Source organism: Phyllostomus hastatus, unplaced genomic scaffold (genome assembly GCF_019186645.2).
Source record: "Phyllostomus hastatus isolate PE091 unplaced genomic scaffold, TTU_PhHast_1.1 phas_scaffold_60, whole genome shotgun sequence".
Taxonomy (NCBI): domain Eukaryota; kingdom Metazoa; phylum Chordata; class Mammalia; order Chiroptera; family Phyllostomidae; genus Phyllostomus; species Phyllostomus hastatus.
In genome coordinates this window covers 17,126,864-17,150,719 of record NW_025334038.1, presented here as the reverse complement: position 1 = coordinate 17,150,719, position 23,856 = coordinate 17,126,864, and the positions used below count along the sequence as shown (strand labels likewise).

Sequence of the window (23,856 nt, the reverse complement as noted above, 5' to 3'; positions counted from 1 at the left end):
TTTCAGAGAAAAAAACATTTATTGGGCTTAAACGAGGCTGCAGATATTGCCTCGTGGGGTGTCTAGTCAAGCAGTGCTGGCCCTTCAGAACCCGTCATGTTCTTCTAGAGCACCTCGGTCCCTCAACTCCACTCGAGTTCTCGTGTGGTCTTTCTTGTGCAATGCCTCTCAGCTTCATCTCTGGGGCATATTTATCTCTTTCTCTTCTGATGTCCCTCTACTATTACCTTCTCTGCATTCTCCATAAATAAATAATTTAATTTTTCTCTTCATAAATAATCCCCTCTCCCTGCCTCCAGACGTCCACCCAAGCTCCCAATGTGTCTGCTTCCCTCCACGCCCAGGGCTAAGCCCTTGCACCGGCAGCGCAGAGCAGAGCTCGGAGCCGGAGCCGGGATCTCTAGGCAGGCTTAAGTCCGCAGCCGAGCATCGAGCATTGAGCAGAGCACTGGGGTGATTCAAGGAGGAGGGAGTCCTGGGGTGCCGAGATTCCTTCTTTGGAAGCTCCAGGTGATGTGAGCAGGGAAGACTTGAGACTGTTGGAATAGTCAAAGGAGAGGTGTCGTGACCCTTGAAATAGTCAGGATGGAGGCAAGATGGGGAGAAGGCCTTGAAACCAATTTTTCCTTTCTGGATGTTTCTACAGAGCGAAGGCTCCAAAGAAGACACTGCTGGGACTGAGGAGTAGGTGGGAAATGCCATCTGTGTGAGTGGAGAGCTGGTCTCCTTGGGTAAGCAGGAACACTGCCCCCTGGTACACTGAGCGTACCCAAGGTCCCTGTGGCCCTGGGCACACAGACTTCTGAGCACTGAGGAGAGATACGTGGAAGGGGTACTGGGAGGAGAAGAGCTGGACTTCATGGGCCAGGTAGAGAGGGGTGGGGGTGGCCTTGGGGAAGCAGCCTTCCCCAGAGAAGACCACCTGGGAATAGACGAAGTAGAGGCCACTGGTGGGGACCAGGAGTGAATTGTTGCTCAAAGAGAAGCCATGGCGGAGGAAGGCACGATCTGTGTTCGCTCTCCAGCGCAGTGAGTTCTGGGTGCTTGGGTCTCCTAGGAAGAGCCATAGGTACGTGTGTTTGGGGGTGGGTCAAGGACCTGGGGGTCAGAGGTCTTAATCCCTGAAGAAGCAGATGCTGGACTGAGTTCCTGCAGTAGGAGTAGGAGCCTCTGTTTTGGGGGGTGGGGAAAGTTGGGAAAAGGTGGGATAGATAGATGATTGGGTCCCTGAAGGAGGTTAGAAGGGGGCTGAGGGATACATGTCTGGGAGGGCAAGAGGATGTTTACCAACAAGGTGAGCGGCAGGTTTGAGGGTGCCTTGTTCGAAGTGCTTCTGGGAGTGATAATGGGCAGTCCGTGCAGCTGAGAGGCCAACATCAGGGAGCCCCTAGGGGGAGAAGAGAGTTTGCTGGGCTCTAGGGCCCAAAGTTCAGCTGGGCTACCCCTGCAACCTTCTTCTCCTGCTGCCTCACCTGGGCCTCAGGCAGCAGAGCCAGCAGTAGCCCCAGAAGGAGAAGGAGGAGGAGGTGGGCACCATGCACCCTCAGGAGGTAGAGATGTCCAAATGGTGTCATGAGGAGAACCTGCATGGAGAGAGACAGTGATTGGGTTGGGGTGGGGCGCTGCACAAGACTGGCCTGCTCCTGAGGAGACAGCCACCACAAGACATAGGGTGATAGACAGAGAAGGGGACAAGATGCAGTCAGGGAAACCCCGAGGTGAGCAGTTGGAGACAGAAAGACAAACAGAGAGAGATCGCGGCAGAAACAGAAAAGACAGAGACAGAGAGAAAGAGACTGACAGATAGAGAGCCAGAGAAGGGAAACAAACCAAAACCAAACCCACTAAGGCCCAGGCCCAGGCAGGAGGTGCAGGAGGGGCCGGGTAGAGTCCACCGCCGGGCAGCCCAAGGAGATGGGGTGGGAGAGTCTCACCTGCTGTGCGAGGCCCCTGGGTCCCTTTATAGAGGAAGCGGCAGTGGCAGGCAGGCGGCAGGCGGGTTCTAGGCCAAGGCTGGGGCCGGGGAAGCCCCCAGGGCTTAGAAGATGCTGCTGTTTCAGCCGAAGGCAGGAAAGGCTGAGGCCTAGGAGAGAACCGCAAGCTGGGGGCTCAGACAACTGAGTTCTGGGAAGGGGAGTGGGGTCAGGGGAATTGTGGGCTGGCAGGGCCAGGGAGTGGGGTCAGGCTTAGGAGTTCCAGAGAAAGACAGTAAATTCAGGGGAGCCAGAAGAGTATCAGCTGGGGTGTGGGCTGGAGGCCTGTTTCCCTGAAGAGTGATTATGTATAACACCTCGGCATCCTTGGCTGATTACAGGCTTCTCTCTGTGCCCATTTCCTCTTCTTTACCCCTATCCTTGTCCCAAATGGCCCAGGTCACACTTGTCCCAGTGTGAGTACTTTCTAGGTTGTCTGGCATGTTTCATATCAAGAAACCTGGGACATACCTCTTTCCTAGGACATTCTGGTTTGTGCCTGCTGTCCTAGTGAAACAACTCATGGAGCACATTCCAAAGTGTCCTGAGATAGATGTATGTCCCCCTTCCCAGAGTCGATGCCACACAGCCATGTATGATGAGGACCTATACCTCACCCCCAGGTCAGACTTAAGTAACTGCAAACAAACACATTCCAGGGTCAAGGAGTGTGGCAGCTAAGCCATTGGCCTTGAAGCTGCATTTGTAGAACCAATACATTGTTTTAAAATTGTTAAGGATTTCCCTGTTTTTATTTTTTGATGTGTGACTTAGATATGGTGAGATGCTCGTTTTCTAAGGGAATAGCCTGACAGACTTTTCCATCTGTTCATAGCTATGTAGCTACCACCCGGTTCAACATATTCCTGGGTCCCCAGAAGTTTCTCTCAAGCCCCCTCCCAGTTAATATCCTCTAGAGATCACCAACCACTTTCTGACCTCCATTACCGTAGATTAGTTCTTCCTGCTTCTGAACTTGAGGTAAATGAAACCACACAGAATGCACTCACTGGAGTTTCGCTCCTTCCAGGCAGCGCTGTCCGTGAGTGCCATCATCATGGTCGCGCAGATTGTAGTGGGTTTTCACTGTGGAATAATTTCTATTTAGAGTCTGGTGAGTAGGCTGTAATTCATTTATCTATTCTCCTGCCGAGGGGCATTTGGTTTGTGTCTAGGTTTTGGCTATTATGAAAACCATTGATGAGAACATGAGCTAGTTATCACTTAGCTTATAAGTTGCAGGTTAAAAAAAAATCAGGTCTCTAAACAGGATTTTATTCATGTTTCATGATATTGAGAAAACAATAATCACTCTTACTAATGTTGTGATGTTTTCATTTGGAGAGTTTTGGAGGGGCTGGTGCTGAGGGTGGTAGTGATGGAGGCCGAAACCTTCCTGCTCTGGCATTGGGCAGATTGCCACGCTCCTCTGGCACAAAGTCTCTGAGGGGTCCTGGTGTCCTGTGGCTCATAAGTAATGTTCAGGATGTGTACAAACTATTTTCCTGTCTTCTTCCCTCTACCTGAAGTCCTGCAACTTTGCCTTTCATGCCTTACTAGTCTTATCTATTATTTCTTTTTATTCTCATTCCGTCTCCTTAGCTGTCTTTCTATTCTACTAACATTTATCGACCTTGTATAAGACCTTGAGAATAGTCTTTCTCCAGGACCTCAAAGACCAGTGTGGGAGACAGGAAAGTTATAAAAAAATTACAATAAGGTATGATAAGTTCTGTGACAATGGGCTCACGGCAGCCTACAGAAAAGCCATCGGACTTTGGGAGAGGTGATTCAGGCATTAAGCACAGAGGCAAAGAAGATGGTGAGGAGTATTCCAGATGGAGGGAACAGTATGTGCAAAGACTGGAATTAAAAGATGTTATGGAGCCCTGGCTGGTGTGGCTCAGTGGATTGAGTGTTGGCCTGTGAACTAAATCAAGCAGGTTCAATTCCCAGTCAGGGCACATGTCTGGGTTGTGGGCCTGGTCCCTAGCTGGGGCATGTGCAAGAGGCAACCAAAGTGATATTTCTCTCTCTCTCTCCCTTCCTTCCCCTCTCTCTAAAATTAAATAATTTTTTAAAAAAGACCCTATTAAAAGATGGTATGGAGTGTGCTGAGTTATGCTATTGGGTACAGATAGAAGAGGAAGCCACAGGCTTGGGAGGGAAGCTGAGAACTCATCCTGAAGGTTTGAAACCACAAAAAGAAGTTTGCATTTCATTCTAATTATAATGGAAGCCACAAAAAAATTTTGAGTGAGAGAGGGACCTACCAGATTAATATATTAGAAAAATGAGTCTGGCAGCTACACAAAAGGAGGACTGAGGTAAGGGAGTTGAGGGTGCTGGGGGGGAAACCAGAAGTGTTCAGGTCAGTTAGGAGGGTTTTGCATAACCAAGCAAATAGGTGACAAGAGCCTGCATTTATATTGAGACCACAGAAGGAGAATGGAAAGGAGAAGAGAGTTTCTAGGCACAATCTACAGGTCTTGATGACTGAGCAGATGTGATGGAGGAGAGAGCAGTCATAGATGCCTCTTTTAATTTCCTGGTCTGCGTCTCAGCTTCTTATTCTTTTAACCTCACTGTCTGTTGTGTTGCTGTTGGTTTCCCTCCTGGTCTGTGCCCCTTTCCTTTTCTCTGTGTCCCTCTTTCTCTGGGGTCCTTTTTTTTCTCCCTCTCTAATGGTAGGAGCTGATGAACAGAGACCTCAGCTCTCTAAAAATCTAAAAGGACATTACAATTAACAGTGAGAAATAGAAATGGGGAAACTGAGGTCAGAGAGAAAGGCTGATGCATCGACGGACAGAAAGGGGAAGGTGAGGAGTGGTAGGGAGACATGAGAGACAGAGAGGAAGGAAAGGCAGAGTTGGGCCGGGCTGGCTGTCACAGGGTTTGTGCTGAGCTGAAGGATGCTCCTTGACATGGGCCAATCTTGGTTTCAATCTCAGTTTCAGAGGTTATGTGAAATTTGGTTTCTTTCTTGGGGTGGCCAGCAGTTGGTTTGGGGCTTTCCCTGAGTGGGAGTGGTGATGACTGGAGTCTTGTGCTCCAAACTCAGGGAAATGCAGTTTCTACAGTGGTCTCTGTGGAGAAACCAATGAAATCTCTGAGGCTCCCCATGGGGTTGAAATGACATTAGTCTGAAACCTAAATTTAGCCTCAAAAATCAAAATTGGGATTTAATACCAACTTTGACCTTAACCCAAATTTAACCTCAACCCAAATCACAACCCAAACTCAACCCTAATGCCAAATCTAAGTACATCCCGATAAACGAACCCCAAACAAGTTTATTCTCTAATCTAACACAACCCTGTTTCTAGAGCTAATCTTCAAACAAACCGATCGTCATGTGTAACCCTATAGTTAACCCTGGCTCTAAATGAAGCCCAGTCTGAGCCACAGACCTAAAGTTGAGCTTTATCCTGCTTTGCCCCATTATTCACCCATCTCTCCATTTAATAACTCTTCATTGGGAGGTTACTGCATCCCGGGCACTGTTCTAGGCAGGAGGGGTACTGCGGCAAACCAGTCAGACAGGGGTCTGTCGCTCTTGGAGTTTATATCCCAGTAAGGCAAGGCGGAAAAGAAATACACTGAAGAGGAATCAGCAAGAAGTGCTGTGAGGAAGTAAGACAGGGGTGTGATAACAGTGGTGGGGAACTACTTTAGACACAGTGGTCAGAAAAGTCCTAAGTGGCATTTAAGGTGGGACCCAAATGACAAGAGTGATTGGGTGGAGGTTTGGAGGAAAAACATTCCAGGCAAAGGGAATATCTTCTGCAGAGGCTAAAGGGTGGGCACCCGCTAGGAGTGCTGAAGAACAGAAAGGAGCCAGTATGGCTGGAGCAGAGAGAGGCATGAGAGAGGGCTGGGAAATAAGGTCGAAGGGGAGATCAGGGCCCAGCTCACAGAAAGCTAGGCAAGGAGGGGTAAAGCATCTGGGTTTTGTTAAACTGTTCTTTGTTCTGAGAGGCTTTGAAGGATGTCAGTGTGTGTGTGTGTGTGTGTGTGTGTGTGTGTGAGAGAGAGAGAGAGAGAGAGAGAGAGAGAGAGAGAGAGAGAGAGAGAGAGAGAGGGAGAGAGGGAGAGAGAGGGAGGGAGGTGAGAGGCAGAGGTGATTGGATTTATGTTTTAAATGATTGCTGTGGCTCCTCTGTTTAGACTGGATTGTAGGAGGCAACATTGAGAGCTGGGACACCAGTTCAGGGGCAATTACTATAATCCTGGAGAGAGATGGTGGCAGCCAAGAAAAATGTGTCTCCTGGACAAAAGTAGACAAATTTGGGATATATTTCAGGGGTAGAATTGACGGGACTAGATGATAGATTGGACGGATGCTGGGGGTGAACATGGGGAGACTGGGAGAGATGTAGGATTCCGAAGGGGTGGGAGAACCAAAAGTTTAATTTTGGGTTTGTTAACTCTAAACCTATTGATCCAAGTGGAGATGTCACTTAGCAGTTGATTGAGTCTAGATTTCACAGGCCAGGCCAGAGCTGGACAGGCACTGTCAGCAAAGCAGGTGTTTATTAAAGCTGCAGGGCTGGATGAGATGCCTTACCTTGCCTACTCCCATAGGACACCTTTGAGGTTATTTTTATTTTGCCTTAATAAATGCTGTATGTCTTCCATTTTGAAATTCCAGAAGCAGCAACCTCTTGCTCCTAGGGACAGAACTGTCCAGATTTTGTTTGCTTCTGACCTCTCAGTGGGATTTTCTCCCTGGATTAGATTTCCTACTCTGCAAGGACATGTCTACAGATCTGTTTCACAGCATCCTGTGGAACTTCTCTTATATTCAAATCCTCTCTTTTATTTTTGAAAGCATCTTCCTTTGGCACTCGGAAACCTGGATTTCTCCTAATGATGCTCCTTCTCTCTGGTGAATCCTGCCTGCTCCTTCTTCCACACTCATCACGAGGGACAGGTGGCAGAGGAGAAGCCAGTTTCCTTCTCCCCTGCGCCTTTGGAAACTCCTCCTCTTGAAGCCCATTCCTTCTGCATTTGCCATGCTCTTCCTGTGTGCACGCAGTCTTCTCCACCAACATCTCTACCATGCTGTTAACAACTTGTATATCTAACTCAGTTATTCTCCATCTCATCCCCTACCACCATTTTTAGAGACTTTGAAACCACAAAGATGAGACTTATACTCCGGCCTCTCATTCATTCAGCTTTGGAATCACTTACCTACCTGACGTTCTAGCTAGAGGATCTGAAACACTTGATTTGGGTAAACTTAATGGTCTTGTCCTTGAGCATTTCTCCTAGGCTGCCAAGCATTGCAGGAGTCATGACACTGTAAGAGGCCTACAGCTAATCCTGACTGTCTGACCTGAGAGCCCCGTGTTTCTCAGTTCTTCTTTATTGATTATATCCGTCACAGTGCAGGTGACGGTCTAAGTCTCCGTGCCTCTTATGCTCTCCATTCTACCTCTTTCATCTCAGTTGGTGATGCTGTCATCTATTTCACTGAGCTCAAGGCCACGCAAAGTACAGTTCCTGAGTTCTGTTACCTTTATGTTTGATCTTTCCTTTCTTCTCAACTCAGGGAAGTGCTCTTTCCTGTGTACTCTGTATCCCATTCCCTGTCTTTATTGCATTCTCTCTCTTTCTTATGTTTTCAGTATCTTGCTCTCTTCATGCTCCTTCCCTTCATTTTACAGATGATAGTTTTGCCTTGAGAATAAAAAATCCTTACTCTTTCTCCCTCAAATGTCCACTCCATCTCTCACCTTCCTTTTCTGCATGCTGTCTTAAGACTAACCCCTTTAACCACTTTAGGAACTAGTAAAATTTTCCTCATCTGTAAAATTCGTGGGTTGAACCAGAGACAATTCTTAGTTTCTTCTGTATTCACCATTCTATGACTTTGTACCCACGACCTCCCTTTCCTCACCTCCCACTCATTCCTCATCTTATGTAAAGTGATTTCTGCCCCTCTGATAAGTGGAAACTATTTTCTCGAAATTTGTAATCATCTAGTTCTTGAACCCAAAGGATCTTTTCAACCCTCACCTACCTGACGCCTTTGAAGCATCAGATGCGGCCTCTGCACAGCATCACACTTCCTTGCCCTACTTACTGACTGCTCCCTGATCTCGCTCCTTCACTGGTTCTTCTTCCTTTGATCTCCCTCAGGACTCATCTGGTCACCTTCTCTTCTGGAAATCCCATCAACTCAGAGGTTCAACCTTCATGGGGAGGAGTAATGCCCAAATCTATTCTTCCAGCCCAAATGTCCTTCTCATGCTCCATACTGGCTTGCTGGAGATCTCCACCTGAGTGGCATGCTAGCACCTCCGGCTCCGTGGGCCTTCTGTGAGCCCTTATTATTCTAAGCCAGCGATTTTCAACTGGTGTGCTGCAAGAATTCTTAAAACGTGCAATACCTGATTATTTAGTGAGGGACACTGACCTTTTCCCTTAGATTGTCAAATTAAAAAAATGACAACATGCAACACAACAGTCTCCAGCATGAATCAATCAAAATTATATGCATCTTTGTGTCCTGCAGAATGTTAAGTTTGGGTGCCATGAGATGAGGCTGAAAATCACTGTTCTATGCAGATGTAGCTCCCGTTATTATGTGTAGTTGTCTCATTTATACCTGTGTAGTGTTTGTTTCGTTAGACCACGCGTGCTGAGGGCAGTGACTTTATTTCACTTGTGTTCATTGTCTAGCAGAGCACCATGCTTCTGTCTGCTGCTGAATACAGATTTACTGATCGAATACCTGAAATTAACTCCTCAACTTCCCCTTGGACATGCATCTCCTTGGTTTAGGACAACTTGCCCTTTCCGATCCCCTTGGCTCAAAACTCGGAGTCATTTGACTCTTCTCTCATTCTCACCCCCAATCAGCTGCCATGTCTTGACTTACCTTCTTGAAGTTTATAAAATCTGTGTCCTCTTTGAATTGAATCAGCAACCCTTTGGTTCACAGCCTGGGCTTAGTCTACTGAGCTACACCAGCCAGGGCCTGTTTCCTCTTTTAATGCCATTTGGAGTTATTGAGACCTATGCAGTAAGTACACAGGAGTCTTAGAATAAGATGAGTTTAATGATTCCATTACTCTTCAGCTGTGTGGCCCTAAGCAAGTAACAGGACATGGATGGCCTCAGTTTTCTCATCTGTACAATGGAGACTCACTCCGACCCTTCTGGACAGTAGTCGACAGCATTACTGGTGTTAAGAAAGGGAGGACCTGCCATGGTCACACATAGTGGGTGTTCAAAACACCGTTGCTGTCTTCTTCCCTTGGAGCCTGCACCTGTAGCGCTCTCCAGCACAGTGGTCACAGCGCCATCGCACATCACACAGCCTGAATCCTGTCCCTCCGATACCTGCTCACTCACACCTGTGCTTTGTCCACCTCAGGACACTCTTTTCCTCAACATACTGCTTTTCTGACTTCCTCCTCTGCTCAAGCCATTTCCTTTACCCACAGAGCCCTTCTACCTCTGCCCACAGAAATTCTCCCCGTTAGTCAGTGCAAGCTCTCATGCCCTCTCCGCCTCACAGGCCCCTCTTCTGTACCCACCATGCCTCCCCTAAGGGACTGGAAAGTTGAAGCCGAGCTTGAATTTATCTCTGGGCTACTTGATGCTGGGTTGAACTGTACTGAAGAGAGTCCCTCTGGGTCCTTTTCCTGACTTAACCCAGACCTGCCTGGACCCCAATTCCCACTCAGTCCCTCTTCAGTCTTACCAGTCTCATTCCCAATTCCGTTTCTCTAACTGAAACCCAAGGCGTCCTCCAGAGAACTGATTCCTCGCTCCAACTCTAGAGGACATGCACTCTTCCACCTCCCTAGTGTTTGTTTCATGGTGGGCACTGAGTCACCCCTTGGGGATCCCTGGGCCCCCTCCCTGCCCCCACTGTGGTGGACAGGATGCCTGCTGCCTGGCCCCAGGGGGTCAGAGGAAGCCAGGGCCTCTAGGGCTCAGTATTTTTATCAGCCTAGGAAAAATAGACACAGAAGCGGAAACCGTGTGGTCAGAGAAAGTGAACAGCCCTCATCTTAGGGGAACCCCCAACAGGGCTGGGGGCCAGACATCAGGGAGAAACACTGAAAACAGGGAGGTCTGGGGGGCCAGGTATCGGGGCTTATTTTGCTGTGGTTTTATATAACTCTTGCAAATGGTTGGTGATGTGCTGAAAAACCAGAGAGAAACCTGGATGCAGGAGCAAAGTCGGACACCAAAGTTTTCTGCTGTTCACCTGTCAACCTCCAGCTTTGGATCCCCCCACCCAAACCTGAGCTCTTTGCATGCCACTTCCGAAATCTCCGGCCTGTGAAAGGAACCGGACGCCTGGGTTGCTCACAGCTCAAAGTCTCTTCTCTGAATCACAGCAGCTTCCTCTCACAGGCTCTTTCTCACCAGCCCTTCCTCCTCCCGCTCCCGGAACATCTGGCTGGTCCCTCGGAGGCCTTGGGCCTCTCGGATGGGTCTTCTCCAACGGTTTCATGCTCACCCCACGTTCCTGAGGCTGCCACTCCGCATCCTCCAGAGCCCTCTACCCTTGGGCTTCTCCTGTGCAGGCTGGGGCCCTAACCTGAAAAATAAGTTCCTGATTCATAAGCTTCTCTGATGTGGACGAGTGCAGACTGTACACGCCTGCTCATGCCCGTACCCTCAGTCCTGCCCTTTCTCTTCACCAAGTTTGCCGCTGGTCCTTGGGGGCGGCAGTGGGTTTGGTGCCGTCCACAACTTCCTATCCCACCCAGTCCAGGGAGCAGGAGTGAGAACTGAGTATGAACAGCGGGAGGGGTGGCGCCCCCAGTCCTCTGTGGGAGTTCTAGACCTCCTCCTTCTATCCCACAGGACCTTTTCCTCAGCCTCAGGAAGAGGAGAGGTTTATCTGGAAGGCCATGCCTGCCTGCCCAGAGATAAACCTCAAATTTGGGATGGGGGCAGAAGCTGGATGGAGGGAGTTAAGAACTGAGGCTGTCAACCCCCCCCCCCCAAAAAAAAAGTGTTTGAAGGCTTTGGCTAGAAATAAATGATAAAGATTTATTAAAGAGTTTGCAAACTGGAAATATAACTAGGCAGAAACCCACAAATATTTCTGAAGAAGGAAGAAAAATTAAGAGTTCTTATAGTAAAAAGTGTAATCCTTGAGAACTGTCAGTCCTGCATTCTAGGATTGGTCCAGGAAAGTTATCTGTCAGATGACAGGTGGTCCGGATGGTGGATGCCAGGTGAATGTATACCTGAGTCCTTCAGGGGTAATCAGGGGGTTACCTGGAGGTCAGATGTGTGCCCAGGCATTGAGGCAGGACTGGAAAATTAAGAAATTTTAGTTCCAAGGCTAGTTAAAATGAGAAGAGAATCATTTCCTCAGGCCTCAACCTACCTGATGTTAGTTTTTAACAACTTGACTATAGTGAGTCCATCTTACTTCACTCTTTCCTCAGGGTCTGGAGGAGAGAGAGGAGTGAACTGAAGGGGAGAGATGGCCTCGGGTTGGATTCCATGTTGCCCAAGAGCAGACAACCCAGGTTACATAATTTGGCTCTTTCCGCCTGCTTCCCCTGCTTCTAATTTTAGCAACTGAAATTCCACTCCCACACACAGAGCTCTTCCTCCATCCATCCTGCTTCTATCCTCTGACCTCCTACAACCTCCTTATGTCCCCCAGCTCTGGCTGCCCCCAACTTGGACCATTCAGTGACTCAGCAAAGGGAAAGCCCTGTCTATGCTGGGGGAGGGGTGTTAGTGGGGAGGAGGATGTGGTTCTGGCTGGGGAGGGGAGGGAAACTGGGTTTGTTCCTTTTTTTTTTTGGCCTCTCTTCACATCTATTTCTCCAGGGGCTGACTGCAGAGGGGAGACCAGCATAGGGAGTGGAGTCACGCAGGAGGGCAAACTGGGCCTTCTTAGGACCAACCTAATGGGTGGGCAAGCAGGGGGTTTCTTGTCGCCAGCTGAGGGCACGTGTTAGTGCGTGCATGCATGTCACAGGTGTGTGGGAGCTGTGGGTTTTGGCTGGCGGGGCGGGAAAGGAGATGTCATGGGTGATGAAAACCACAGCAATGGAAAAAAGGCAGAGGAGACACCAGGAGTGAGATGCGAACCAGGTCTTATTAGGAAATGAAAGAGTCAAGGAGCAGCGGTGGTGGCCTGTCCTCCCCACCCCCACTCATTACCAGTTCCACTCCCACCCCATGTGTCCTCTGCTGTGCAGCATCTGCCTGGCCCTCATCATTCCTGTCTCTGACTGTGCCCTTCCTGCCATCCTGCCCCAAGGCTGCGTTCCTTGCAGTTTCTCCGTTTTCCTGAGGTCATTTAAGGGCCTCTGAATGATTCAGGGCCTGGGAAAGGGTTGTCACAGCTCCCATCACCTGGCCTAGCTCCCAGGTCTCAATCTGGCTCCATAATCACTGTAGGAAGTGGTCAGGGTGCCAGCGAATGCACTGGACCCTCAGGAGCCACCTGCTCCTCCAAGGGGGGGGGGGGGGCGGGCCCTGGCCACCAGGACTGCAGCCATGGCCTCTGCGTCTCCTCCCCCAGGGTGGGGCCTGGGCACTTGATCTAAGTGCCAGAGGCTGCCCCTCCCTGCTCTGCGGGGTGTTGGGCCCTGGGCCCCAGGCCCCTGAGAGCCTGCGGTGATGGCCTGGCTCCTGGCTTGCCTCTCACACAGCTCCTCCTCCTCGGCTCCAGCTCACTCTCGGAAGAGCCACTGCTCCTTCTCCTGTTGCCACCAGCTGAGACTGGAGCCCTCAGCCTGTGGGGGTCTGCAAGCTCTCTGCCTCCTGCTGCTGCAGCTGCTGCTGGCACTTCTGGGCATTTTCCCAGGCCAGGTGATCTGTCCAGGCTGGGAAGGGCTCAGGTTCCTGGGCCTCTTGGGAAGTGTCCTGTGTTTGGGAAGGTGGAATGGGAGTGGTTAGGAAGAATCTGTGAGAAGGTTATGGGGAAAGAGAAGCAGGGTGGGCCAGAGGGAGGGCGTATAGGTAAAGCAGACTGCGGGGAAAGGCAGCTGTGGCTGGGAAAGGGTTCCTCACCTTCAAGTGGTCCAAAGACCTCCTGCCGTTCCACTCATCCTCGAGCTCTCCATGCGGCTTCTGCCTTCAATGTGCTCCCTGGATGCCTTGTCTTCTTCTTCCTCTTCAGCAGCATCCCAGGGCGAGGTCCAGCCCAGGAGTTGCCCAGGGGTCTCTCCATCCTTACTCTTTATTCCCATGGCAGATGGACTGTGACTTGGCAGTGGCTGGAAGAAGTCATGCAGGCTCTTGGTGGCAGAGCAGTGAGAGGAGTTAGCTGGGGCCTCCCTCCTTGGCAGGGCACCATCTGGATCCTGCCAGTCACTCACGCCCTTCTGGACTAGACCAATTATTTACTGACAGTTTGCCACATGCATAATAAGTGTGGTAGTTTAACATATTCTGACCTGTGTCCCCACAAACTATTTTAGTTTCCTGGGGGGTTCTACTGTGTCAAATGACATTTTCCGGCCTGCCTGCAGCCACCCAGGGCAATGTCAAAAACCTCCATGTACTCTGTTTTTGGCTTGGAAAATACAGTCACTCTCTACCTCTTATTGCATTTGTCATCCCACATTATAATCCAGATGGTAAAATATCTGAACATTCCATTCTATACCATTATAAATATACAGATATAGAAAAGTATCTTTTTATACCACTTTTCAATAACTGCATAAAATGAATGTTTTTAGGGGAGTTTCTCTCAGCCAGCCTTTCGCAGGCTGTGCTGAGGAGAGTGGGGAGGTAGAGGGCCCAGATCAGCAATGAGTGTGAGCCACAGAAAAGTTCCTAGCAGCAGAGCAAGCTCTGTCCAAATGACTGCTGGCCAAAGGGCGGGTTGTGGGGCAGGAGGGAAGGGACTGAGACAGAGGGTCCCTGCCAGGGGCTGTCTGACAAGAGGCTGGGGAACACAAAAGAGAGACTGCCATTGCTGAGCTCCCCCTTCCTGTGCCCTGACCTCACTGCATCTGCTCCAGGGCAGGCCGGCTCAGGGCTGTGCTGTTCACTGCCAACCCGGGCATCTTATTCCTGGCCAGGCCCACCTGCCAAGGCCACCAAGCACCTCTTCCACTCTTGGGACAGAGGAAGGTGAGTGAGGCACCCTCTCTTCCTGTAGACCTACTTATTCGCCCCAGGGCTGGAGGTCCTTAAATCTTTTGTGGTACTAGGAAGTACTAGCTATCTAGGAAAAGGATGGGACAGGAGAAGGGCTGTTTTGTTACTGCCAGGAAGGTAGGAAGACAGAATGCACCCAGTCTTGGCTGGCCACTGCCCATCTCCTGGCATACTTGAGTGCCATGTACCCAAACCACATCAGGATGAGGGGCACTTCTGTTTAGTACTGATATGACCTGTCACAAGCCCTCCCAACTTGTCCCATCCAACAAGTAAGTAGTCCTGTCTTTCAGCTGCTTACTCCCTCCCACGGTTCATGGCAGGTATGAGAGTGGGTGCATGCTCAGTCTTGCACAGATGTTTTTTAAGTTCATAGGTTTTAAGGCTTCCAACTAAAAAACATAAGTAAAATACGATATGGGATATTACATAGGCACTAAAAATGATGTCTCTGTGTGGAAATAAGCTGGCTACAAAACTGTACATGGGGTCTGATTACAACTGTGTGCAAAAGAAACCAAATGCTGTGATTCAAGAACACAGATTGGACATGTGCAAATTCCAGTCTCTGGGTGGCAGGACCATGGGTGGCTTCCCCCATCTTATTTACTGATATTTTAATGTAAAAGGGACATAACTAATGTAAAAAATTCCTCTCATTTAGTTATTATTATTATTTCATCCTCACTCAAGGACATACTTCTTTATTTTTTATTTTTAGAGAGAGGGAATGGTAGGGAGACAGAAAGGGAGAGAAACATCGACTGGTTGCCTCTTGTGCACACTCTGATTGGGGCCCGAACCTACAACTTAGGTGTGTGCCCCGACTGGGAATCAAACCCTTGACCTTATGGTTTACAGGATGATGCTCCACCCAACAAGTCAGGGTGCCGTTTTTTGTTTTTGTTTTTTAAATTTTTAAAGAATAAAGAATAAATTTATTCACTCTTAAGAGTATGCTGTGGTCCCTTCCAATCTTGTCTTGGTGTATATAAATGCATACACATCACAGTTTTTTTTTTCAGAGACCTGTGACCACACTATATGTATTATTTGGCAACTTGCTTTTTTCACTTAACACCTTATATTTTTCCACAAGAGTAAACATAATTGATCTCATTCTTTTTTATGACTCTGTAGGGTTCCACTGATCATGAAACAAATGTCTCCTACCACCAATTTATAGACTTGTTTCCAAAACTGTTCAGCCTCATACACATGTCTCTGCAGACTCCTTACGGTATTTCTGCGGGGTGAATTCTCAGAAGTGGAATTTCTGAGTAAAGAACATGCGCGAGTTTGCCAAACTGCCCTCAAGTTTGTGCCAACGTACACCCTTACCAAGAAAATGAGCGCCTGCATCGTCCTTTACCAAACTGAATCTTATCAACCTTTCAATTTTGCCCATCTGACAAATTAAAAAATGATTCTAATTATGAAATTTTCTTTTTCATATGCTTTTTGTGTTTCTTTTGTGAATGACTTGTTCACATTTACTTTAGATATCAACCCTGTATGTCTGTTATAGACATTGTAAATATTTTCTCCATTAAAAAAAATTTTATGTACAATATGCCAAGGTTGTGGGTTCGATCTCCAGTGAGGGCACATTAAAGAATCAGCCAATGTATGTATAAATAAGTGGAACATCAAATTGATGTTTCTCTCTCTTTCCTTCCTCTTTCCCTGAAATCAATGAATAAAAATAAAATTTAAAAATTTAATGTAGTTAAATCTGTAGCAATAGCTTTTGACTTTATTTCATTCTTAGGAAGGTTTTCTCCACTCCAAGATTATAAAGATATTCCTGTGTGTTTTTCCTACCATATTTACTTTTGGGGGGGGGCGGAATTTAAAAAATTAAAAAAGTACGAAGTATAGTACAATAAGTATCCATATTCCTATCACAGGGTATGTTAACATATTGTCATTTTTGTAACACCACTTTATTTTATTTAAAAAGTTTATTTATTTTTAGAGAGAGGGAAGGGAGAGAGAAAGACAGGGAGAGAAACATCGATGTGCGAGAGATACATCGACCAGTTGCCTCTTGCACACTCCCTTCTGGGGACCCGGCCTGCAACCTAGGCATGTACTCTGACTGGGAATCCAACTGGAGACCTTTTGATTCACAGGCCAGCATTCAAGCCACTGAGCCACACCAGCCAGGGCAACATCATTTCATTTTAAAGAAGTAAAGCCATCATAGGTAAGCTAAAGTTTTCTTTGATGCTGCCTTCTAAGTTTTATTGCCCCCAGCGGAACTGCTTCCATGAATTTGGTATGTACCCTTCCTGTGATATTTAGATGTTTAATCTGCTGTAATTTACTTTTAAGGTAGGTATGAGGAAGAACTCCATTTTTTCACCTCCCTCCAGTAACTTGAAATGCCAACTTTATCATCAATTTAGCAGTAGAGATCAACTTTTTCCAATGTACTTTTATATTGGGAAAAATAAATATGAAAAACACTTTCTGGAGTATATATGGACTTTTTGTCTTAGTGATGAAAGGCTGCTCTTCCCCTTCCCATAATAAGATGCTTTCCACCTTAAAGCAAAGTCCACACTAACTGGTACAAGTCACTCAAAAAACCCCACCAATATCAGAGGCTTATATTGAGGACAACTGACTGAGGCAGGTGCAGAGGAAGAAAAGGTAACTGGGCAGGAAGGTCAGAGAGGGCTTCCAGGAGGAGGTGTGGCTTATGTTGGGCTGGGAAGGTAAAATAGCAAAGTGGAAATCAGGTGGATAGGAAGGCAACAGGCAAGAGAGACAGCCCTGTGAAAAATATGCTGGGTTGGGGGGGGTCACTGAACACAGACCCACGTAGCTGGAGCTGTGGGTTTGAGGGTGTGCCATGGGAGGTAAGGTTGGAAAGGCAAATGGAACACAGACTAGATGGCTCAGCCACCTGTAAAAGAGGGCCGCAGCCTACTTCTGCAGTGAGGATCCAAGTGAGTAATGGATGGTGTATGTCAGCTACTGTGCCGCCAACACAGCAGAGGTGCAGTGAATGTCGCATTAAAAAAACCTGCATCTATATATCTATATGTCAGGTTGGCATTGGATTTTATCCTTTTTGTAAAGATTGTGAGAAAATGATCCTGTTTTTCAGTGTTTGCTAATTCTTTTTGTATGTAGAGAATAGTAATTGTCAAAGATGTGTTTATAAAGGGGTCTCTGACAACTGAGACAGCTTCCCTCTGAGGTGATGGGTCCAAAGAGAAGTTACCAAAAGCCCAAAGGTAGGGGTCAATCACCAGCATCTCCCTGGTATGACAACTCAGCACAGCCAACCCAGCAATAACGGGCAAATCCCTCAGGCCTAACATAGGAGCTGAGCGGCATGCTGTCTCCTCAGGGGATCCTAGATCATTTCAACAGTTAAAAAAAAATGTGTTTAAAGGCACAGTGGTTTCTAAAGCAGGTGGCAACTGAATAAGATGGACCTTTCTATTTAGGAGTTAGAAGGCCCCCTGGTGGCAGGGCTGGCAGGGACTAGAAGAAAGTAAGGCCTAAGAGGCTGGACAGCATGCGAGATATTATTAATCTTGTAGGCTTCTGAGAATTCAATACAATGAAGGAAGCACTTACCATACATTGAGGGAGATTTTTATTATTCAAATAGCCTTAATTGAATAATATCAGAATAAAAAGAACACTACCTGTCATCTAGTTAGTGCCAAACTGCACCAGGTTCTTGCCTCTCTTATTCACACAGCCTGTGTTTTAGAGGCAAGTCAGGCTCTCAGAGGGTGAGTTGCCTGTCCCAGTCACACAGCCTGCAGTGGCTGGCCTGCGACTTGGATGAGGTCTCTGGCCTGCCTCGGGGTGCTCGGTTCTTACTACCTACAATGCCAGTTCGGCTAGATTGCTGCACTTTATAAACTTCCTCTCTTTAAGTTAAGAAAATCGCAGTGTGCCAGCCTATCTCACTTATATTAAGGGGAATTAAAGGGGAATCTTTTCCTTTTTACTATGAGGCAGATACTGGGGAGTGGGAGTGGGTTCCTGTACTTGGGAAGCTGGGAGATGGTAATAGTGGCAATCAAATTAAGTGAAGGTTGTTCATCCTAACCTAGAGGTTCTCCTCAAATGCTCTTACTCTGGAAGGAAAATCCCCAGATGGGAAATGAGGGTTTCACCTTTCCTTTTCCTAAGGAGGGTTGTACCTCTACAGAGTTGCCTCCACTGCCAGTACGGGATCAACAGGTCCCCACAGGAAACTGCAGTGTCAAAGGTTTTTCAGGTCTCCATGTTTTGGGATTCAATAGAGCTGATCTGAAAGTTCACATACTGTGTATCAAGTAGCCCAGAAGGTCCTGGGCGGCACCAGGAACCAAACACATGGATGTATGCAGCAAAAGGTCTGGATACTGACATCAGTACAATAAAAACAAATCATTAGCTCAGGTTAGGTTTTGCCACCAAACTCATTTGGTGGCAGACTGATAAAAAGTGTTTGTTTCTCAGAGTGTGTGTGAGTTGCAGCACTGTGGGTAAGGGAGTATGGATGTGGTGACAACAATAGGAACAATATGGCCAGTGTCAACTGAGTGCTTATCTCGTGTACTGTTTCAGTTGGTTCTCAAAACACTCACCCCAGCAGGGGTCTATGAACACAGGCACTACCACAGTATGATTCTGTAATGTATCACACAGTATCATACTCTTGCTGGTCTACCTGAGTTACAATCCCTGCTTTACCACTGTAGCAAATTACTTAACTTCTCTGTGTTGTATCCTAATGTGGGAAATATTAGTACTTATTACTTTGCAGGATTATTGTGAGGATTAAACATGTTACTTTGATTAAAAGAGTTCCTTTATGAGAAGTGCTGGCCACATAGCAAGAGTTGTTATTATTTAATTTTGCACATGGCAAACTAAGCCTCAGCAAAGTTTGTATGGAGCTGGGATTTGAATCCAGGCAATCTAACTCCAGAGCCTACCCTCTATGCTACTTTTTGTGCTATCCGCAAACCCCTCAAAAGACAAAGTGGCTACTAATTTAGAAAGATGTGAAATTTGAAGACCAGTTGCTGTTTGAGGAATGATGGGCTCTTCAAACAAAGGTAGCTCAGTATTGTAATGGCACAGGTGACAGCCACGTGCCAACTCAGTCAGTTACCTCTCTAAGTCCCACGACCAAATAACTAGCTTGTTTTTCAACTGCTGGCCTTCATCTCAGACCCGGTCAGTTGCTCAGGACCTTGTTCCCCATAGGTGGACTCACCATCAGGGCCCTGGCGGGCAGCAGCCTGCAGCTCCTAGTTCCAGTGGCGGTCCTGGTGGGCGGGGTCAGTCCGGAGCCCAAGAAACAGGCAGAGAGCAGGGATGTCATGGCGAGCACAGGCCCGCTGCAGGTGGGGCCTGGCATCTACATCAAGGCCTGGGTGTCGCTGGAGGGGGGCCTCGGCCGAGACTAGCCGACCTGTAGGCAAGTACCGACCAAAGCGACGCAGAGCGCTGGCGGCAGGAAGCGGAGGCCATGGAACTCTTGGGCTGAGAAAGCAAAAGGCATCGTGGGATCGCAGCCTTGGCGGCCTGTCCCCTCTCCCTCTGCCTTTCCCTCCGTCCCTCCCTTCAGTACCTGGTTTTTACAGCTTCAGCAAGAGATGACGACTGTTCTAACACACATCCCTTACAAAGTGATAAGTTTGAAAAATTTTAAGGGGGGCTGGGGTTAAAGATTTAATTTTTTTATGTAAAATTGAGGACAAATTATTACTTTGCAGCTCATTGAAAAAGTCAAATTGAGACTGATGAGGGAAGTTTTGATCAACAGATACTTGAGTTACAAAGTTGTAATTTCAAATAAGGAGCTAGAAACTGAATATAATGTACCCAGCTGACGGATGTAGAGGCTTCTCCCTGTGGGACCCTGGGGGTCGGGGTTACTCATCAGACCTCCCCCCGCCCGCCTAAGTACTCCCATAGCAGGAGGTCAGAGGCGTACGCTTGAAACGCTGGGAGGCTGCCTGCTGGGAAGATGCAGACACTGTAGACTCGCAGAAGTGCAGCGGGTAGGCGCAAGTAAAGGGCGGAAATGACTTAAGGCACGTTACCGGATGTTGTTATTCCCAAGGAGGGGCAGTGGTGGGGGCTGGGAAGTGTGTTTCTGCTGTCGGACCTCCGGAGGGAAACTAGGGTTAAGATAAAAGGTCCTCCTGAAACCAGGAGACTGGAGGATAGACGAGAAAAAGGAGCAGAGAGGCGAGAGCAAGGATAAAGAGGTCGTTTTGGAGGTTTATCCCTGCTTCTCCCAAACTGGGAGGAGAGAGGAGTGGTGCAGTGGAAGACGAAAAGATGAGAAAAGAGAGAGAAAACAGGGAAATAAGGACTGAATAAAAAATTACAGTGAACCCCAGCTGGTGTGGCTCAGTGGATTGAGGTGGCTGATTCGATTCCCAGTGAAGGGCACATGCCCGGGTTGCGGGCCAGGTTCCCAGCAGGGGACACAGGAGAAACAACCACATTGATGTTTCTCTCCCTTCCCCTCTCTCTAAAAATAAATAAGTTAAAATCTTTTAAAAAATCACAGTGAAAATGAAAAACAACAACAAAAACAACACACAGTAAGGCCAAGAATAGGGACAGATCAAAAAAGGGCAAAACACAGGCATGGAAAAACAACAATGTAGGATAAGGCAAGTGGGATGGATGCAGAAATTTGGACTTGGGAAAGACGTAGGAGAAGAGATAGAAACCGGAGGGAGACAAAAAAGAGGAGAAAAAACGTTGAAAGAACTCAGAGCTTAAAATAAAAAAAAAAAAGAACTCAGAGAAGTTCAGCATACTCTTTTTCCAGTGCTCCACGCATGGTGACTTCCTTACCTTCTCACCCTCATCTAAACTCTTCTCTTTTGCCTTCTCTCCGCCCCTGCCTCCATTCCTAGATCTCCCGACTGGGAGAGCTTTGCGCTTGCCGTGAAGTTAATGGGCAGCTTTGGGTCTGGTCTCTGCTGCCCCCAAGCGTTCCTTCTGGATACTGCCAGAGTGAGGTGGGAGAGGAAGACCTGCCACCATTGGGAGATCAGTTTGGGGGAGACTGCCGATGCAGGATGCTGAGGGAAAAGGGGAGCACTAAGACCCAGGGGTAGTGGAGGACTGCAGCAACGAGCTGGAAGAGGAGAAGTAGGCGGTGGAGGGTGGGGTGGGAGCCATTTGGTACCTTGGTAGCATCCTGAACAGAATCTGCCATAACCACAGAAATGGCCAGCCAATCCCAGGGTATCCAGCAACTCCTGCAAGCAGAGAAACGAGCGGCTGAGAAGGTGGCAGACGCCAGAAAGAGTGAGTCTTCTTCCTCCCCTAAGAATCTGGAAAGAAATTTGGGGATAGTTGACAGCAAGCATTTGAGTCCTTAGAAAAACCCAAGCCTGATGGGAGGGGCGGGGGGGGGTCAGAGAGCTGGGGGCTGGGGTGATTGATTAGGAGGGAAGAAATGGGTGACTGTTAGAATCTAGCAGCTGGTTGGCTGAGAGAAGACAGAATAACTTCCTGAAAAGGACTGACCCCCTACTGTCACTTTTTGTGTAAGGCTCATCCTGATCCTGTCTTTTCTTTTGCTTCCAGGAAAGGCCAGGCGTCTGAAGCAGGCAAAGGAGGAGGCACAGATGGAAGTGGAACAATACCGACGAGAGCGAGAGCAGGAATTCCAGAGCAAGCAGCAGGCGGTGAGTCTGAGGAGAGTTGGGAAGGCATCCCGGGTTGTAAGTTGGTGGGATGTGTACAGGGTGATTCTACAAGAAAATAAGGTGGTAAAGGACAGAAGGGGATCCTGGTGGGGACCATGGCATTGGTCAAGCTTTGTTTATGTAACAGAATCTGGGCGTTTGAAGAACTTGTACAGCGTGTGGGGGAATTGCCAGTCTGTGTGGAGTATGGTGATATTTGGGGTTGAGGGCAGATTTTAGTGGTCATGGGTGGTAAGGTGGGGATTGTACAGTCTGTTTTAGGTAGAAGTTACATGTCAGGTCTTGGAGGAAGGGGGATTGTGTTGCTTTCTTTGGTCTCTGGGTATTTCCATGGGATGTGGTCTTTGGAGAGGGCCTTTCTTCCTGGCCTTGCTCCAGGATCTTTCCTTCCACACGCCTGGACCTTCCTTTCTGTTTCTTCTTTCCTTTCTTCTACTCCCCACCTCCCAGGCCATGGGATCCCAGGGGAACCTGTCCGCCGAAGTGGAGCAGGCTACAAGGCGCCAGGTGCAGGTCATGCAGAGCTCCCAGCAGAAAAACCGTGAACGTGTCCTGGCCCAGCTTCTTGGCATGGTCTTCGATGTCAGGCCCCAGGTCCACTCCAACTACAGGATTGCTGCCTAAGACAAATCCTGGGGCCTGTCTTTCCTGCTGGTTCCCTCCCTCAAAGAAATCCCCAAATCAGAATCACCTTCCACCCTAATCCTACTCTCCATTTCCTAGAAATTCTAGGAGGCAGGACCCAATAACTCTGTGAAATATAGGTGTCCTGCTCAGACCTGAATCTCATTGTTTTTTTTCCATTTTATTTTAATTGTTGTTCAAGTACAGTTTTCTGTCTTTTACTCCCATTCCAGCCCACCCCCCCAACCCTCCCCACCTCCCTCCCATTTCCATCCCACCCTAGTTTTTGTCCATGTGTCCTTTATACTTGTTCCTGTACCCTTATTGTTCTTTAACCTTCACTGGGACCTTGTAAACTCCCAAGTCAGCCTCACCCATCCCCTCTGTGAAATTTGTAGAATGGAGAAGTAGGAATGTAGGAAACAGCCTGACTCCAGAGCCTTGTAGGCTTGGGTCCCTCTTCTGACCCTGCTACTTGTTGGCTGCTTAACCAGGGCAAGTTACTTAACCTGTAGCTTCACTGTCCTCCTCTGCTACACTGGAACAATAATGCTTACCTTCCAGGGTTGCTGCAATGATTAGGAATCATTCCATAAAGACCCTAGCATGGTTTCTGGCACGTAGTAGGTGTGATTCAATTAATGGCAATCCTGTGATATTATTACCACCCTGTCCACCTGCCAAAACCTAAACACAACTGTTTTCTCATTCTGTGGCTCTCTAATTTTACTCATGTATTCTGTGACCCAGTAATTCTCTGAAGAATTGGCTCTTCCCACCTTTCTTTGTTCCCAGAGAACTTATGATCCCTAAAAAGGTGAAATGATTTTATTTAGCCCCTCTACTGTAGTTCCAGAAAGATGAGGCATTTCATAGGCACTCTTTTGTCTCTCTTAAGTTGGTCTTTCTCTTTATTGGATTTCTCCCTTTTCTTATTCCCCCGAAGACCCATCAAACAGTCACTGCTCCCTGAGATCTGGGGATACAGTGATGCTATGTCCCCATGTATGCATGGACTTCCTTTGTAACAATAAAAACTGTCAATAAAATGACTATGGGCAAATCCTTTTTTAAAAAAGATTTATTTGTTTTTAGAGAGAAGGAACAGAAGTAGAAAGACAGGGAGAAAACATCAATGTGTGCTTGCCTCCCATGCATCCCCCACCGGGGATCTGACCTGCAACCAAGGCATGTGCCCTGACCTGGAATTGAACTGGCGACCATTGGGTTCACACAGGCTGGCACTCAGTCTCCTGAGCCACACCAGCCAGGGCCAAATCCTTTTTTAAAAATTAAAAAAAATTTCTCACCTGAGGATATGTTTATTGATTTTAAAGAGAGAGAAAGGGAGAGAGAAACATTGATTAGTTGCTTCCTGTGCTCACCCTCATGGGGGATTGAACCTGCAACCTAGGTATGTACCCTGACTGGGAATTGAACCCTGA

The 23,856-nt window shown here is 47.8% G+C and overlaps 3 protein-coding genes across 7 annotated transcripts; 1 reads left to right on the top strand and 2 right to left on the bottom strand.

Moving 5' to 3' along the window:
- On the bottom strand, window positions 1-11,406 carry LTA (lymphotoxin alpha). 4 transcript variants are annotated; one of them, XM_045826069.1, is made up of 7 exons: window positions 11,341-11,406; window positions 8,863-8,999; window positions 2,922-3,059; window positions 1,846-2,083; window positions 1,473-1,583; window positions 1,288-1,387; window positions 1-1,053 (listed from the first exon to the last, which is right to left on the bottom strand). In XM_045826069.1, the coding sequence occupies exons 5-7, from the start codon at window positions 1,572-1,574 to the stop codon at window positions 641-643; spliced, it is 615 nt and encodes a 204-aa protein (XP_045682025.1). In that variant the 5' UTR covers window positions 1,575-1,583; window positions 1,846-2,083; window positions 2,922-3,059; window positions 8,863-8,999; window positions 11,341-11,406; the 3' UTR covers window positions 1-640. The 4 variants fall into 4 exon arrangements, with proteins under 4 accessions (XP_045682025.1, XP_045682023.1, XP_045682024.1 ...); XM_045826067.1 differs by having other exon boundaries at window positions 1,935-2,083; window positions 2,984-3,059; XM_045826068.1 differs by lacking the exon at window positions 11,341-11,406 and adding an exon at window positions 9,691-9,806 and having other exon boundaries at window positions 1,935-2,083; window positions 2,984-3,059.
- NFKBIL1 (NFKB inhibitor like 1) lies at window positions 10,978-19,586 on the bottom strand. The gene is given in 7 exon segments (XM_045826074.1): window positions 10,978-12,451; window positions 12,454-12,728; window positions 12,730-12,839; window positions 12,987-13,054; window positions 13,057-13,211; window positions 19,320-19,550; window positions 19,552-19,586. Coding segments are annotated over 7 exon segments (1,053 nt in total). The 5' UTR covers window positions 19,581-19,586; the 3' UTR covers window positions 10,978-12,266.
- On the top strand, window positions 16,275-23,466 carry ATP6V1G2 (ATPase H+ transporting V1 subunit G2). Of its 2 annotated transcripts, none has more exons than XM_045826073.1 (4): window positions 16,275-16,293; window positions 21,300-21,383; window positions 21,666-21,766; window positions 22,238-23,466. In XM_045826073.1, the coding sequence occupies exons 2-4, from the start codon at window positions 21,302-21,304 to the stop codon at window positions 22,409-22,411; spliced, it is 357 nt and encodes a 118-aa protein (XP_045682029.1). In that variant the 5' UTR covers window positions 16,275-16,293; window positions 21,300-21,301; the 3' UTR covers window positions 22,412-23,466. The 2 variants fall into 2 exon arrangements, with proteins under 2 accessions (XP_045682029.1, XP_045682028.1); XM_045826072.1 differs by lacking the exon at window positions 16,275-16,293 and adding an exon at window positions 21,094-21,224.
- The last annotated feature ends 390 nt before the right edge of the window (window positions 23,467-23,856 follow it).

Coding starts and splice junctions, on each gene's coding strand:
- LTA (XM_045826067.1), bottom strand. CDS start 3,032: ATGATGATGGCACTCACGGACAGCGCTGCCTGGAAGGAGCGAAACTCC. Junction 1,388..1,472: donor CTCTGCTGCCTGAGGCCCAG/GTGAGGCAGCAG, acceptor TTCTCCCCCTAG/GGGCTCCCTGATGTTGGCCT. Junction 1,054..1,287: donor ACCTGCCGCTCACCTTGTTG/GTAAACATCCTC, acceptor GGCTCTTCCTAG/GAGACCCAAGCACCCAGAAC.
- ATP6V1G2 (XM_045826073.1), top strand. CDS start 21,302: ATGGCCAGCCAATCCCAGGGTATCCAGCAACTCCTGCAAGCAGAGAAA. Junction 21,384..21,665: donor GGTGGCAGACGCCAGAAAGA/GTGAGTCTTCTT, acceptor TTTTGCTTCCAG/GAAAGGCCAGGCGTCTGAAG. Junction 21,767..22,237: donor TCCAGAGCAAGCAGCAGGCG/GTGAGTCTGAGG, acceptor CCCACCTCCCAG/GCCATGGGATCCCAGGGGAA.